The 17953-nt window shown below is 46.4% G+C and overlaps 1 protein-coding gene across 3 annotated transcripts in view; it reads left to right on the top strand.

Annotated features, from left to right (window-relative positions):
- The first annotated feature begins 5295 nt into the window (after positions 1–5295).
- Positions 5296–17953, top strand: part of LOC139421689 (E3 ubiquitin-protein ligase SMURF1-like) — a 52066-nt gene continuing 39408 nt past the window's right edge. For all 3 annotated transcript variants that reach the window (XM_071172786.1, XM_071172785.1, XM_071172783.1), the window contains exons 1-5: positions 5296–5562; positions 8231–8269; positions 8902–9010; positions 13230–13363; positions 17612–17677. In XM_071172786.1, coding sequence (XP_071028887.1) covers positions 5508–5562; positions 8231–8269; positions 8902–9010; positions 13230–13363; positions 17612–17677 — 403 coding nt within the window. In that variant the 5' untranslated portion in view covers positions 5296–5507. The remainder of the gene's footprint in view (positions 5563–8230; positions 8270–8901; positions 9011–13229; positions 13364–17611; positions 17678–17953) is intronic.

The raw sequence follows: 17953 nt of genomic DNA, 5'->3' as shown, positions 1-17953 counted from the left end.
CCCCCTATACCCTATCTATACCAAACACAACCTAATGCATTCACTCCCCCTATACCCTACCTATACCTAATGCATTCACTCCCCCTATACCCTATCTATACCTAATGCATTCACTCCCCCTATACCCTATATATACCTAACACAACCTAATGCATTAACTCCCCCTATACCCTATCTATACCTAATGCATTCACTCCCCCTATACCCTATCTATACCTAATGCATTCACTCCCCCTATACCCTATCTATACCTAACACAACCTAATGCATTCACTCCCCCTATACCCTATCTATACCTAACACAACCTAATGCATTCACTCCCCCTATACCCTATCTATACCTAATGCATTCACTCCCCCTATACCCTACCTATACCTAACACAACCTAATGCATTCACCCCCCCCTATACCCTATCTATACCTAATGCATTCACTCCCCATATACCCTACCTATACCTAACACAACCTAATGCATTCACTCCCCCCATACCCTATCTATACCAAACACAATCTAATGCATTCACTCCCCCTATACCCTATCTATACCTAATGCATTCACTCCCCCTATACCCTATCTATACCCAATGCATTCACTCCCCCTATACCCTATCTATACCTAATGCATTCACTCCCCCTATACCCTATCTATACCTAATGCATTCACTCCCCCTATACCCTATCTATACCTAATGCATTCACTCCCCCTATACCCTATCTATACCAAACACAACCTAATGCATTCACTCCCCCTATACCCTATCTATACCTAATGCATTCACTCCCCCTATACCCTATCTATACCCAATGCATTCACTCCCCCTATACCCTATCTATACCTAATGCATTCACTCCCCCTAAACCCTATCTATACCTAATGCATTCACTCCCCCTATACCCTATCTATACCTAATGCATTCACTCCCCCTATACCCTATCTATACCTAATGCATTCACTCCCCCTATACCCTATCTATACCTAATGCATTCACTCCCCCTATACCCTATCTATACCAAACACAACCTAATGCATTCACTCCCCCTAAACCCTATCTATACCTAATGCATTCACTTCCCCTATACCCTACCTATACCAAACACAACCTAATGCATTCACTCCCCTATACCCTACCTATACCTAATGCATTCACTCCCCCTATACCCTACCTATACCTAACACAACCTAATGCATTCACACCCCTATACCCTACCTGTACCTTAAGCATTCACTCCCCCTATACCCTATCTATACCTAATGCATTCACTCCCCCTATACCCTATCTATACCTAATGCATTCACTCCCCCTAAACCCTATCTATACCTAATGCATTCACTCCCCCTATACCCTATCTATACCTAATGCATTCACTCCCCCTATACCCTATCTATACCTAATGCATTCACTCCCCCTATACCCTATCTATACCTAATGCATTCACTCCCCCTATACCCTACCTATACCTAATGCATTCACTCCCCCTATACCCTATCTATACCTAATGCATTCACTCCCCCTATACCCTACCTATACCTAACACAACCTAATGCATTCACTCCCCCTATACCCTACCTATACCAAACACAACCTAATGCATTCACTCCCCTATACCCTACCTATACCTAATGCATTCACTCCCCCTATACCCTACCTATACCTAATGCATTCACTCCCCCTATACCCTATCTATACCTAATGCATTCACTCCCCCTATACCCTACCTATACCTAATGCATTCACTCCCCCTATACCCTATCTATACCTAATGCATTCACTCCCCCTATACCCTACCTATACCAAACACAACCTAATGCATTCACTCCCCTATACCCTACCTATACCTAATGCATTCACTCCCCCTATACCCTATCTATACCTAATGCATTCACTCCCCCTATACCCTACCTATACCTAACACAACCTAATGCATTCACTCCCCCTATACCCTACCTATACCTAACACAACCTAATGCATTCACTCCCCCTATACCCTACCTATACCAAACACAACCTAATGCATTCACTCCCCTATACCCTACCTATACCTAATGCATTCACTCCCCCTATACCCTATCTATACCTAATGCATTCACTCCCCCTATACCCTACCTATACCTAACACAACCTAATGCATTCACTCCCCTATACCCTACCTATACCTAATGCATTCACTCCCCCTATACCCTATCTATACCTAATGCATTCACTCCCCCTATACCCTACCTATACCAAACACAACCTAATGCATTCACTCCCCCTATACCCTATCTATACCTAATGCATTCACTCCCCCTATACCCTATCTATACCTAATGCATTCACTCCCCCTAAACCCTATCTATACCTAATGCATTCACTCCCCCTATACCCTATCTATACCTAATGCATTCACTCCCCCTATACCCTACCTATACCTAACACAACCTAATGCATTCACTCCCCCTATACCCTACCTATACCAAACACAACCTAATGCATTCACTCCCCTATACCCTACCTATACCTAATGCATTCACTCCCCCTATACCCTATCTATACCTAATGCATTCACTCCCCCTATACCCTACCTATACCTAACACAACCTAATGCATTCACTCCCCTATACCCTACCTATACCTAATGCATTCACTCCCCCTATACCCTATCTATACCTAATGCATTCACTCCCCCTATACCCTACCTATACCAAACACAACCTAATGCATTCACTCCCCCTATACCCTCTCTATACCTAATGCATTCACTCCCCCTATACCCTATCTATACCTAATGCATTCACTCCCCCTATACCCTATCTATACCAAACACAGCCTAATGCTAAAGGGCTTGTGTGTGTTCATTTAGTTTTTGCAGTAAGCAGCATTATGAGAGACTCCTTTGTTCCACAGCTAATCACACTAATGAACACTGCAACTAAAACAAAGCAGCTAAAACTACTAAAATAATCCATGCAACCTAACATGTTCTCTCCTTTACCCCCTCTCTCTCCTTTACCCTCTCTCCCCTCTCTCTCTCTCCTTTACCCTCTCTCTCTCTCTCCTTTACCCTCTCTCTCTCTCTCTCTCTCTCCTTTACCCTCTCTCTCTCCCCTCTCTCTCTCTCCTTTACCCTCTCTTCCCTCTCTCTCTCTCCTTTACCCTCTCTTCCCTCTCTCTCTCTCCTTTACCCTCTCCCCTCTCTCTCTCTCCTCTTCCCCCTCTCCCCTCTCTCTCTCTCTCTCCTTTACCCTCTCTCTCTCTCTCCTTTACCCTCTCTTCCCTCTTTCTCTCTCCTTTACCCTCTCTTCCCTCTTTCTCTCTCCTTTACCCTCTCTTCCCTCTCTCTCTCTCCTTTACCCTCTGTTCCCTCCCTCCTTTCTCTCTCTCTCTCCTTTACCCTCTCTTCCCTCTCTCTCTCTCTCCTTTACTCTCTCTTCCCTCTCTCTCTCTCTCTCCTTTACACTCTCTTTCCTCCTTTCTCTCTCTCTCTCATTTACCCTCTGTTCCCTCCCTCCTTTCTCTCTCTCTCCCCCTCTCTTCCCTCCTTTCTCTCTCTCCCTCCTTTACCCTCTCTTCCCTCTCTCTCTCTCCTTTACCCTCTTCCCTCTCTCTCTCTCTCCTTTACCCTATTCCCTCTCTCTCTCTCCTTTACCCTCTCTTTCCTCCTTTCTCTCTCTCTCCTTTACCCTCTCCCCTCTCTCTCTCTCCTTTACCCTCTCTTTCCTCCTTTCTCTCTCTCTCCTTTACCCTCTGTTCCCTCCCTCCTTTCTCTCTCTCTCTCCTTTACCCTCTCTTCCCTCCTTTCTCTCTCTATCTCCTTTACCCTATTTTCCTTACTTTCTCTCTCTCCTTTACCCTCTCCTCCCATTCCTTCCTCGCTCTCTCCTTTCTTCCTTTCCTTCTCTCTCTCTTCTTTACCCTCTCCTTCCTTCCTTTCCTTCTCTGTGTCTCTCCTTACTCTTTCCTCCTTCCCGCCTCCTTCTCTCTCCTTGCCGTTCACACTTAAAAAAAACATTTATCCTAAACAGTCCGATTCCCGAGCACGCCTATGTTTCCAGACCCGAGGAAGTATTTGCCATGTAACTTCAGGACATGCCTGTTTGAGCCAGTCCAGAACATAGAGATCCTATCAAATTACTAGAGGGGAAATGTCATAAACCGTCAAATTCCAGAATGGGGTGAAAATGGCAGCCATATTGGTCAGGGAGAAATCCAAACCATTCAAATTGGAATCCAGATTTTTCTTATGCATTAAAATAAAAGGCATGTGATATCAGAAATGATGTAATATAATTATTGTCAACCTAAAATATTGTAATTTATACCATGCCATTGTTGAATGCTAATTTCTGAGTGGCTTGAATGGCATACTAGAACGTGTATTATTTCCCTTTATAAACTGGGTGGTTCGAGCCCTGAATGCTGATTGGCTGACAGCCGTGGTTTCCACGGGCATGACAAAACATTTATTTTTACTGTTCTGATTACATTGATAACCAGGTTATAATAGCAATAAGGCACTTCAGGGGGTTGTGGTATATGGCCAATAAACCACGGCCAAGGGCTGTATCCAAGCTCTCAGCGTTGCGTCGGGTTTGTTTGGTTACCAAGGCACCTACTGTAGATTACTGTAGAACTAGAACTACTACTGTAGAAAACTTGCTAGATACTCAGTGGATGTTGAACACATTTCTAAAGACAAAAAAAACTAAACATTTCTAGCAGCAAATGTGCTACATTATAGCCATGATATGAAAGGGCCAATCAACTCCGTGGAAGGTTAGTTCCACTGATATGAAAGGGCCAATCAACTCCGTGGAAGGTTAGTTCCACTGATATGAAAGGGCCAATCAACTCCGTGGAAGGTTAGTTCCACTAGCATCCCATGGAAAATACAGTTTGACACTGTTCATTGTTTTCCATAGAATGCATAGCCACTCATTCATTATACCTTACATAATTATAAATACAATTTATGGGTTTTATACTATTTTTTTATACTAAAATATATGTTACAGACCATAAATGTTTTGTTTGTTGGCTGTGGTGGATTGACTGCATTGTTTGAATGTTGGCATTTAATTAAAATAATGGAAATCATTCCTCTAAAACTGACTGGCCAGCTAGCTAACACACATACAGTGCAGATAAATGATTTACATTCATTATTTTTCACAATATCTTATCTTACAGCTCTGGGAAACCATGGTTGGTCGACTCCCTGACCAACATGGCCGCCCTTTAGACAATCATAAGACGGTTCATGTCCCTTCTAGTATTCTAATTCTATGGTCTTCTAGTATTCTAATTCTATGGTCCAGAGCCACCGAAAATGTCCGTCTGTGTTGCGGCTCGATCGGGACGGGGGATTTCGCCAGGAAATAATACACATTTAACCCCTGAAGAAGACAGACACAAGCCACATATTCTGACAACCTAGAGTACTATCCCCCAGGAAGGAGTGTCGAGTTGGTGTGTTGGAGCGACACCAACAAAAAACGGGAGTTTACAGTAACAGTTCTTCCGCTGTGATGTCGGGTCCTGGGTCTCGGAGGACCGGGTCCAGCATCAAAATCCGCCTGACAGGTAAACTAACTAAAACACCGTGAAAGCGCTTACGGTTTCATTTGTATTATTCGGGATTTAAAAGCCTGTAACAGGGGGGTGGACAGAGCTCCATTTCCGAGCCTGTCATGGCGCCAGCGACACTGGACAGGGTTCACATCCGGGGGTTTCTCTATTTACTGACATCTAACGTTACATACAATAGGTAACGTTAACTAGGCCTTAACTCTTATTAGTTAGTTCAAATAACTCAACAAACGGATGAGGATAGCTACTTCATTAACGTTATTAACTAGCTATTTAGATTGAAAGGCGTCTAATATTCGCCTGATTTAACAGGCAGGTTTGTCTCTGCCAAATGCCATTGTAACAGCCTCGTCCAAGGTGTTTGGCTAGTTAACTAACGGGAACAGTTAGTTAGTAGGTTAGTCATGAGCTGAATACTACTCTGTTTAGTTGACCAGTGTCCTAACTAGACCTAACCAGTGTCCTCCTGCCACGGTGGCCTAACTAGACTTAACCAGTGTCCTTCGGCCACGGTGGCCTAACTAGACCTAACCAGTGTCCTTCTGCCACGGTGGCCTAACTAGACCTAACCAGTGTCCCAACTAGACCTAACCAGTGTCCTAACTAGACCTAACCAGTGTCCTTCAGCCACGGTGGCCTAACTAGACCTAACCAGTGTCCCAACTAGACCTAACCAGTGTCCTAACTAGACCTAACCAGTGTCCTAACGAGACCTAACCAGTGTCCTAACTAGACCTAACCAGTGTCCTTCTGCCACAGTGGTTTAACTAGACCTAACCAGTGTCCTAACTAGACCTAACCAGTGTCCTCCTGCCACGGTGGCCTAACTAGTCCTAACCAGCGTCCTAACTAGACCTAACCAGTGCCCTTCCTAGACTATTCAGGAGCTATTCTAGCGAACTACTTCCCCTATAACTGACCTGCTCTCTACATTACCAAGATATCTAACCTGGCTAACCAGTTAGCTAGCTAACTGATCTCAAAGCAGCTAGTTGGTAGGGTTTCTAGAGCAAATTAAGCCGCTCAGTAACGTTGACTAGCACCTAGATATTTTTTATTTTATTTTTTATAGTTGGCTCGTTAGTAGTTAGCCGATAACGTTAGTTAGCCAGACAATTCATCTGCTGAGTGTGTTTAGTAAGCATGTCACACCCAGAGTGTTGGCACACGTCTATTAGATAGCAGACCACACACAGTGTTGCTGTGTGAACCAGTGGACGAAGCTCAGTCCAGACTGCAGAAAGACATCATCTCCATGTGAATAGAGACCCAGCCAGTCTGCACGGCTTCCATTAACTACTACAGTAGCAGACATTGTTCCAGCTGTGTATCCAAATGAGACCTGTATCTGTCACAAACAACAGGTGGGTTAGGGTCAGAGAGAGACAACAGGTGGGTTAGGGTCAGAGAGAGACAACAGGTGGGTTAGGGTCAGAGAGAGACAACAGGTGGGTTAGGGTCAGAGAGAGACAACAGGTGGGTTAGGGTCAGAGAGAGACAACAGGTGGGTTAGGGTCAGAGAGAGACAACAGGTGGGTTAGGGTCAGAGAGAGACAACAGGTGGGTTAGGGTCAGAGAGAGATAACAGGTGGGTTAGGGTCAGAGAGAGACAACAGGTGGGTTAGGGTCAGAGAGAGACAACAGGTGGGTTAGGGTCAGAGAGAGACAACAGGTGGGTTAGGGTCAGAGAGAGACAACAGGTGGGTTAGGGTCAGAGAGAGATAACAGGTGTAGGCTACCAGTGAAACACTTACTTCAGGGCCCTTACCAACAATGCAGAGAGAGAGAAATGGAAAAAATAATAACACAAGGAATAAAATACACAACGTGTAAAAGGATAACATGGTGAGAGAGCAAGAGACCATTTAATACTCTCAATGAGACCAGGTCACCACAGACACACACTGAAATACACTACACACACATACACAGGATAGATGCTGAGAGAAGCTGTGGGGGGGAGGAGAAGGAGGAGAGAGAAGCTGTGGGGAGGAGGATGAGAGAGAGAAGCTGTGGGGAGGAGGATGAGAGAGAGAAGCTGTGGGGAGGAGGATGAGAGAGAGAAGCTGTGGGGAGGAGGAGAGAGAAGCTGTGGGGAGGAGGAGAGAAGCTGTGGGGAGGAGGATGAGAGAGAGAAGCTGTGGGGAGGAGGATGAGAGAGAGAAGCTGTGGGGAGGAGGAGAGAGAAGCTGTGGGGAGGAGGATGAGATAAGCTGTGGGGAGGAGGATGAGAGAGACGCTGTAGGGAGGAGGATGAGAGAGAAGCTGTGGGGAGGAGGAGGAGAGAGAGAAGCTGTGGGGAGGAGGATGAGAGAGAAGCTGTGGGGAGGAGGATGAGAGAAGCTGTGGGGAGGAGGATGAGAGAGAAGCTGTGGGGAGGAGGATGAGAGAAAAGCTGTGGGGAGGAGGAGAGAGAGAGAAGCTGTGGGGAGGAGGATGAGAGAGAAGCTGTGGGGAGGAGGAGGAGAGAAGCTGTGGGAAGAGGAGGAGAGAGAGAAGCTGTGGGAGAGAAAGGGAGGGAGATGAAGAGAGAAGCTGTGGGGAGGTGAAGAGACATCTGTTGATTGGCTTACAGCAGCCAGTCACTGATCTGATTGGCTGTCAGGCTGTCTGTAGCGACATCTGTTTGGTTGACTGACAGTTGTCTGTTCTGTGTTTTTAGTCTTATGTGCCAAGAACCTTGCAAAGAAAGACTTCTTCCGTAAGTATCTCTGATCCCTCTTCTCTGCCTGTCTCCTTCTGTAAGTATCTCTGATCCCTCTTCTCTGCCTGTCTCCTTCTGTAAGTATCTCTGATCCCTCCTCTCTGTCTGTCTCCTTCTGTAAGTATCTCTGATCCCTCCTCTCTGCCTGTCTCCTTCTGTAAGTATCTCTGATCCCTCCTCTCTGTCTGTCTCCTTCTGTAAGTATCTTTGATCCCTCCTCTCTGTCTGTCTCCTTCTGTAAGTATCTCTGATCCCTCTTCTCTGTCTGTCTCCTTCTCTAAGTATCTCTGATCCCTCCTCTCTGTCTGTCTCCTTCTGTAAGTATCTCTGATCCCTCCTCTCTGTCTGTCTCCTTCTGTAAGTATCTCTGATCCCTCCTCTCTGTCTGTCTCCTTCTGTAAGTATCTCTGATCCCTCTTCTCTGTCTGTCTCCTGTAAGTATCTCTGATCCCTCCTCTCTGTCTGTATCCTTCTGTAAGTATCTCTGATCCCTCCTCTCTCTCTGTCTCCATCTCTCTTTCTGTCTTCCTCTCTCTTTCACATTCTACTTTATAATAAGTGTGTGCGTGTGTGTGTGTGTGTGTGTGGTGTGTGTGTGTGTGTGTGGTGTGGTGTGTGTGTGTGTGTAGGGTTGCCAGACCCATTTGCAAAGGTAGTGGTGGATGGATCAGGACAGTGTCATTCTACAGACACAGTGAAGAGCACTCTGGACCCCAAATGGAACCAACACTATGACCTGTGAGTAAACCCGCTGAAACCCACACACCCACTGAACAGCAAAATAAAGTTCTGATCCGGTTCGAACCGGTTGATATCGTTCCGTTCCTTTTTAAGCACTGAGACGGGTCAGAGAATTCAGGGCCGTCACAGTGGGCGTTGAGTTATTGAGCAAGAGGGGCTGATTTCATGGGGCTACAGTCTGTTTCCCTTCCATTGATGACTTGTTTTTATTTTACTGCTCTCTCTTCTTGTCCGTTGTCTGTGTCCGTTGTCTATACCGTGCTGTGTTGTCATTAGTTGCTGCCATGTTGTTGTGTTGCTACCGTGCTGTGTTGTCATTAGTTGCTGCCATGTTGTTGTGTTGCTACCGTGCTGTGTTGTCATGTTGTGTTGCTACCGTGCTGTGTTGTCATTAGTTGCTGCCATGTTGTTGTGTTGCTACCGTGCTGTGTTGTCATTAGTTGCTGCCATGTTGTTGTGTTGCTACCGTGCTGTGTTGTCATTAGTTGCTGCTATGTTGTTGTGTTGCTACCGTGCTGTGTTGTCATTAGTTGCTGCCATGTTGTTGTGTTGCTACCGTGCTGTGTTGTCATTAGTTGCTGCCATGTTGTTGTCATGTTGTGTTGCTACCATGCTGTTGTCATGTGTTGTTGTCATCTTGTGTTGCTACCATGATGTGTTGTCATGTGTTGCTACCATGCTGTGTTGTCATCTTGTGTTGCTAGCATGCTGTGTTGTCATCTTGTGTTGCTGGCATGCTGTGTTGTCATCTTGTGTTGCTAGCATGCTGTGTTGTCATCTTGTGTTGCTAGCATGCTGTGATGCTACCATGTTGTGTTGCCTCCATGTTGTTGTCATGGTGTGTTGCTAGCATGCTGTGTTGCTACCATGCCGTGTTGCTACCATGTTGTTGTTTTGTTGCTAGCATGCTGTGTTGCTACCATCTTGTTGTTGTGTTGCTAGCATGCTGTGATGCTACCATGTTGTTGTTGTGTTGCTAGCATTTGTTGTTCACCAAGGCAGTAAATGGGTCTGTTCACTGAGGCAGGAGGACGTCGGTGCCCAACACACACGGTCTGTTCACTGAGGCAGTAGATGGTCTGTTCATTGAGGCAGGAGGATGTCGGTGCCCTACACACATGGTCTGTTCACCGAGGCAGTAGACTGTCTGTTCACCGAGGCAGTAGACGGTCTGTTCACCGAGGCAGTAGACGGTCTGTTCACCGAGGCAGTAGACGGTCTGTTCACCGAGGCAGTAGACGGTCTGTTCACCGAGGCAGTAGACGGTCTGTTCACCGAGGCAGTAGACGGTCTGTTCACCGAGGCAGTAGACGGTCGGTTCACCGAGGCAGTAGACGGTCGGTTCACCGAGGCAGTAGACGGTCGGTTCACCGAGGCAGTAGACGGCCTTCTGGAAAGTCTTCTAGCCTGTAGGGACATTGTGGGGAGCTAACGTGACGAGCGGGGAGCTAGCGTGATGCAGTGATGTCCCTACCTATACATGCATATCTACCTCAGTCACCTCAGCCACTGCACATCGACTCAGTACTGGTACCCTGTGTATATAACCTAGTTAATGTTACTCAGTACTGGTACCCTGTGTATATAACCTAGTTATCATTACTCAGTACTGGTACCCTGTGTATATAGTCTAGTTATCGTTACTCAGTACTGGTACCCTGTGTATATAACCTAGTTATCATTACTCAGTACTGGTACCCTGTGTATATAACCTAGTTATCGTTACTCAGTACTGGTACCCTGTGTATATAACCTAGCTATCATTACTCAGTACTGGTACTCTGTGTATATAGCCTAGTTATCGTTACTCAGTACTGGTACTCTGTGTATATAGCCCAGTTATCATTACTCAGTACTGGTACCCTGTGTATATAACCTAGTTATCATTACTCAGTACTGGTACCCTGTGTGTGTATATAGCCTAGTTATCATTACTCAGTACTGGTACCCTGTATTGGAGAAGAAAGTAAAAGTGCAACATGTGCCATGTAAGAAAGCTAACGTTTAAATTCCTTGCTCCGAACATGAGAACATATGAAAGCTGGTGGTTCCTTTTAACATGAGTCTTCAATATTCCCAGGTAAGAAGTTTTAGGTTGAAGTTATTCTAGGAATTATACGACTATTTCTCTCTCTACCATTTGTATTTCATATACCTTTTGACTATTGGATGTTCTAATTGGTACTATAGTATTGCCAGCCTCATCTCGGGAGTTGGTACTATAGTATTGCCAGCCTCATCTCGGGAGTTGGTACTATAGTATTGCCAGCCTAATCTCGGGAGTTGTTACGATAGTATTGCCAGCCTCATCTCGGGAGTTGGTACTATAGTATTGCCAGCCTAATCTCGGGAGTTGGTACGATAGTATTGCCAGCCTCATCTCGGGAGTTGGTACTATAGTATTGCCAGCCTCATCTCGGGAGTTGGTACTATAGTATTGCCAGCCTCATCTCGGGAGTTGGTACTATAGTATTGCCAGTCTAATCTCGGGAGTTGGTACTATAGTATTGCCAGCCTAATCTCGGGAGTTGGTACTATAGTATTGCCAGCCTCATCTCGGGAGTTGGCACTATAGTATTGCCAGCCTCATCTCGGGAGTTGGCACTATAGTATTGCCAGTCTAATCTCGGGAGTTGGTACTATAGTATTGCCAGCCTAATCTCGGGAGTTGGTACTATAGTATTGCCAGCCTCATCTCGGGAGTTGGCACTATAGTATTGCCAGTCTAATCTCGGGAGTTGGTACTATAGTATTGCCAGCCTAATCTCGGGAGTTGGTACTATAGTATTGCCAGCCTAATCTCGGGAGTTGGTACTATAGTATTGCCAGCCTAATCTCGGGAGTTGGTACTATAGTATTGCCAGCCTAATCTCGGGAGTTGGTACTATAGTATTGCCAGCCTAATCTCGGGAGTTGGTACTATAGTATTGCCAGCCTAATCTCGGGAGTTGGTACTATAGTATTGCCAGCCTAATCTCGGGAGTTGGTACTATAGTATTGCCAGCCTCATCTCGGGAGTTGGTACTATAGTATTGCAGCCTAATCTCGGGAGTTGGTACTATAGTATTGCCAGCCTCATCTCGGGAGTTGGTACGCTTGAAGTCGTAAACAGAGCTATGCTTCAAGCATTGCTAAGAGCTGCTCGCAAACACAGTAAAGTTTGAATGAATGCTTACGAGCCTGCTGCTGCCTACCACTGCTCAGTCAGACTGCTCTATAAAATATCAAATCATAGATTTAATTATAATATAATAACACACATAAATACGAGCCTCGGGTCATTAATATGGTCAAATCCAGAAACTATCATTTCGAAAACAAAATGTTTATTCTTTCAGTGAAAGACCGTTCTGTATTTTATCTAACGGGTGGCATCCCTCAGCCTGAATATTGCTGTTACATTGTATCAACCACAGCAGCAACTTACCTTGGCTCCTTGCAGCCACAAGGTCATTTTGACGCTGCACCTGTGTACCAGGTGGTCATCCTGCCACTCAGTCTCCTCGTGGAGAAATGTAATCAGCCACAAGGTGGTCATCCTGCCACTCAGTCTCCTCGTGGAGAAATGTAATCAGCCACAAGGTGGTCATCCTGCCACTCAGTCTCCTCGTGGAGAAATGTAATCAGCCACAAGGTGGTCATCCTGCCACTCAGTCTCCTCGTGGAGAAATGTAATCAGCCACAAGGTGGTCATCCTGCCACTCAGTCTCCTCGTGGAGAAATGTAATCAGCCACAAGGTGGTCATCCTGCCACTCAGTCTCCTCGTGGAGAAATGTAATCAGCCACAAGGTGGTCGTCCTGCCACTCAGGCTCCTCGTGGAGAAATGTAATCAGCCACAAGGTGGTCATCCTGCCACTCAGTCTCCTCGTGGAGAAATGTAATCAGCCACAAGGTGGTCGTCCTGCCACTCAGTCTCCTCGTGGAGAAATGTAATCAGCCACAAGGTGGTCGTCCTGCCACTCAGTCTCCTCGTGGAGAAATATAATCAGCCACAAGGTGGTCATCCTGCCACTCAGTCTCCTCGTGGAGAAATGTAATCAGCCACAAGGTGGTCGTCCTGCCACTCAGTCTCCTCGTGGAGAAATGTAATCGGACGATTTAACGATTGTTATGAAAACTTGAAATCGGCCCTAATTAATCTGTCGACCTCTAATCCTGACCTGTGTGTTTGTGTGTGTGTGTGTGTGTGTGCGTGTGTGTGCGTGTGCGTGTAGGTACATAGGGAAGACAGACTCCATCACCATCAGTGTGTGGAACCATAAGAAGATCCACAAGCGGCAGGGCGCCGGGTTCCTGGGCTGTATACGACTGCTGGCTAACTCCATCAGCAGACTGAAAGACACTGGCTGTAAGACACACACACACACACACACACACACACACACACACAGGCTGTATACGACTGCTGGCTAACTCCATCAGCAGACTGAAAGACACGGGCTGTAAGACACACACACACACATACACACACAGGCTGTATACGACTGCTGGCTAACTCCATCAGCAGACTGAAAGACACAGGCTGTAAGACACACACACACACACACAGGCTGTATACGACTGCTGGCTAACTCCATCAGCAGACTGAAAGACACGGGCTGTAAGACACACACACACACATACACACACAGGCTGTATACGACTGCTGGCTAACTCCATCAGCAGACTGAAAGACACAGGCTGTAAGACACACACACACACATACACACACAGGCTGTATACGACTGCTGGCTAACTCCATCAGCAGACTGAAAGACACAGGCTGTAAGACACACACACACACATACACACACAGGCTGTATACGACTGCTGGCTAACTCCATCAGCAGACTGAAAGACACAGGCTGTAAGACACACACACACACATACACACACAGGCTGTATACGACTGCTGGCTAACTCCATCAGCAGACTGAAAGACACAGGCTGTAAGACACACACACACACATACACACACACACACACACTGATCATACCAGCTGAAACAGAGCAGTACCTTCTCCTCCATACAGCTAGACTGACCATACCAGCTGAAACAGAGCAGTACCTCCTTCTCCATACAGCTAGACTGACCATACCAGCTGAAACAGAGCAGTACCTCCTCCATACAGCTAGACTGACCATACCAGCTGAAACAGAGCAGTACCTTCTCCATACAGCTAGACTGACCATACCAGCTGAAACAGAGCAGTACCTCCTTCTCCATACAGCTAGACTGACCATACCAGCTGAAACAGAACAGTACCTCCTCCATACAGCTAGACTGACCATACCAGCTGAAACAGAGCAGTACCTTCTCCATACAGCTAGACTGACCATACCAGCTGAAACAGAGCAGTACCTTCTCCATACAGCTAGACTGACCATACCAGCTGAAACAGAGCAGTACCTCCTCCATACAGCTAGACTGACCATACCAGCTGAAACAGAGCAGTACCTCCTTCTCCATACAGCTAGACTGACCATACCAGCTGAAACAGAGCAGTACCTCCTTCTCCATACAGCTAGACTGACCATACCAGCTGAAACAGAGCAGTACCTCCTTCTCCATACAGCTAGACTGACCATACCAGCTGAAACAGAGCAGTACCTCCTCCTCCATACAGCTAGACTGACCATACCAGCTGAAACAGAGCAGTACCTCCTTCTCCATACAGCTAGACTGACCATACCAGCTGAAACAGAGCAGTACCTCCTCCTCCAGACAGCTAGACTGACCATACCAGCTGAAACAGAGCAGTACCTCCTCCTCCATACAGCTAGACTGACCATACCAGCTGAAACAGAGCAGTACCTTCTCCTCCATACAGCTAGACTGACCATACCAGCTGAAACAGAGCAGTACCTTCTCCTCCATACAGCTAGACTGACCATACCAGCTGAAACAGAGCAGTACCTTCTCCATACAGCTAGACTGACCATAACAGCTGAAACAGAGCAGTACCTCCTCCTCCATACAGCTAGACTGACCATACCAGCTGAAACAGAGCAGTACCTCCTCCATACAGCTAGACTGACCATACCAGCTGAAACAGAGCAGTACCTCCTCCATACAGCTAGACTGACCATACCAGCTGAAACAGAGCAGTACCTCCTCCACGTCTGAAACAGAGCAGTACCTCCTCCTCCATACAGCTAGACTGACCTTACCAGCTGAAACAGAGCAGTACCTCCTCCTCCATACAGCTAGACTGACCTTACCAGCTGAAACAGAGCAGTACCTTCTCCATACAGCTAGACTGACCATACCAGCTGAAACAGAGCAGTACCTCCTCCTCCATACAGCTAGACTGACCTTACCAGCTGAAACAGAGCAGTACCTTCTCCATACAGCTAGACTGACCATACCAGCTGAAACAGAGCAGTACCTCCTCCATACAGCTAGACTGACCATACCAGCTGAAACAGAGCAGTACCTTCTCCATACAGCTAGACTGACCTTACCAGCTGAAACAGAGCAGTACCTTCTCCATACAGCTAGACTGACCTTACCAGCTGAAACAGAGCAGTACCTCCTCCATACAGCTAGACTGACCATACCAGCTGAAACAGAGCAGTACCTTCTCCATACAGCTAGACTGACCATACCAGCTGAAACAGAGCAGTACCTCCTCCTCCACGTCTGCGCTATCTTTGTTCAGGTGCATGGTTTCACTTCTAAAATTATATAACTGCCTTAATGTTGCTGGACCCCAGGAAGAGTAGCTGTAGCCTTGCAGCTAATGGGGATCCATAATAAACCCCAGGAAGAGTAGCTGCTGCCTTGGCAGGAACTAATGGGGATCCATAATAAACTCCAGGAAGAGTAGCTGCTGCCTTGGCAGGAACTAATGGGGATCCATAATAAACCCCAGGAAGAGTAGCTGCTGCCTTGGCAGGAACTAATGGGGATCCATAATAAACCCCAGGAAGAGTAGCTGCTGCCTTGGCAGGAAATAATGGGGATCCATAATAAACCCCAGGAAGAGTAGCTGCTGCCTTGGCAGGAACTAATGGGGATCCATAATAAACCCCAGGAAGAGTAGCTGCTGCCTTGGCAGGAACTAATGGGGATCCATAATAAACCCCAGGAAGAGTAGCTGTAGCCTTGCAGCTAATGGGGATCCATAATAAACCCCAGGAAGAGTAGCTGCTGCCTTGGCAGGAACTAATGGGGATCCATAATAAACTCCAGGAAGAGTAGCTGCTGCCTTGGCAGGAACTAATGGGGATCCATAATAAACCCCAGGAAGAGTAGCTGCTGCCTTGGCAGGAACTAATGGGGATCCATAATAAACTCCAGGAAGAGTAGCTGCTGCCTTGGCAGGAACTAATGGGGATCCATAATAAACTCCAGGAAGAGTAGCTGCTGCCTTGGCAGGAACTAATGGGGATCCATAATAAACTCCAGGAAGAGTAGCTGCTGCCTTGGCAGGAACTAATGGGGATCCATAATAAACCCCAGGAAGAGTAGCTGCTGCCTTGGCAGGAACTAATGGGGATCCATAATAAACCCCAGGAAGAGTAGCTGTAGCCTTGCAGCTAATGGGGATCCATAATAAACCCCAGGAAGAGTAGCTGCTGCCTTGGCAGGAACTAATGGGGATCCATAATAAACTCCAGGAAGAGTAGCTGCTGCCTTGGCAGGAACTAATGGGGATCCATAATAAACCCCAGGAAGAGTAGCTGCTGCCTTGGCAGGAACTAATGGGGATCCATAATAAACTCCAGGAAGAGTAGCTGCTGCCTTGGCAGGAACTAATGGGGATCCATAATAAACTCCAGGAAGAGTAGCTGCTGCCTTGGCAGGAACTAATGGGGATCCATAATAAACCCCAGGAAGAGTAGCTGCTGCCTTGGCAGGAACTAATGGGGATCCATAATAAACTCCAGGAAGAGTAGCTGCTGCCTTGGCAGGAACTAATGGGGATCCATAATAAACAGGACGGACCTGAGCTCAGTTTTGAGTCTCATAGAAAATGGTCTGAATACTTATGTAAATAAGGTATTTCTGTTCAGAATTTTTTATATATTTGCTAAAATGTTTTTAAAAAACTTTTCGTTTTGCCAATATGGGGTTTTGTGATGTCATTATGGGGTATTGTGATGTCATTATGGGGTATTGTGATGTCATTATGGGGTATTGTGATGTCATTATGGGGTATGGTGATGTCATTATGGGGTATTGTGATGTCATTATGGGGTATTGTGTGTAGCTTGATGAGGGAAATGCTTTATTTGATCAATTTTAGAATAAGGCTGTAATGTAACCACATTTGGGAAAGTGAAGGGGACTGACAAATATCAGTTTTATTAGGTACCAAAAGTGTCCAAAACATGTTCAGACCTTTACTGCCGACGGCAGTTACAACGGGGGGGCTTTAGTTATGTTAGCAGATTGACATGTTCTGGCATGGATCTGTAGCACACGGGTACACTACAAACTCCACTCTCTCTCTCTCTCTCTCTCTCTCTCTCTCTCTCTGTCTCTCTGTCTCTCTGTCTCTCTCTCTGTCTCTCTGTCTCTCTGTCTCTCTCTGTCTCTCTGTCTCTCTGTCTCTCTGTCTCTCTCTCTCTCGCTCTCTCTCGCTCTCTCTCGCTCTCTCTCTCTCTCCAGACCAGCGGTTGGATCTGTGTAAGCTGAATCCATCAGACAGTGATGCAGTACGGGGACAGATCGTAGGTAAGACTGACTGAACACAGGGTTTCCGTTAGGAAAATGTGGTGCTGGACAACATGACAGATTTTAATTTGCCCATATTAATTTATTAGGGGTCCAAACACATTTATTTGTATTCTTTATTTAAACGAGGCAAGTCGGTTAAGGACAAATTCTTAATTACAATGACGGCTAAACCTGGACGACGCTGGGTCAATTGTGCGCCGCCGGATGTGATACAGCCTGGATTCGAACCAGGGACTGTAGTGACGCTTCTTGCACTGAGATACAGTGTCTTAG

Source organism: Oncorhynchus clarkii, chromosome 12 (genome assembly GCF_045791955.1).
Source record: "Oncorhynchus clarkii lewisi isolate Uvic-CL-2024 chromosome 12, UVic_Ocla_1.0, whole genome shotgun sequence".
In the NCBI taxonomy this organism is placed as follows: Eukaryota; Metazoa; Chordata; class Actinopteri; order Salmoniformes; family Salmonidae; genus Oncorhynchus; species Oncorhynchus clarkii.
The sequence above is the reverse complement of the archived record's forward strand: the minus strand, read 5'-3'. Positions and strand labels throughout refer to the sequence as shown.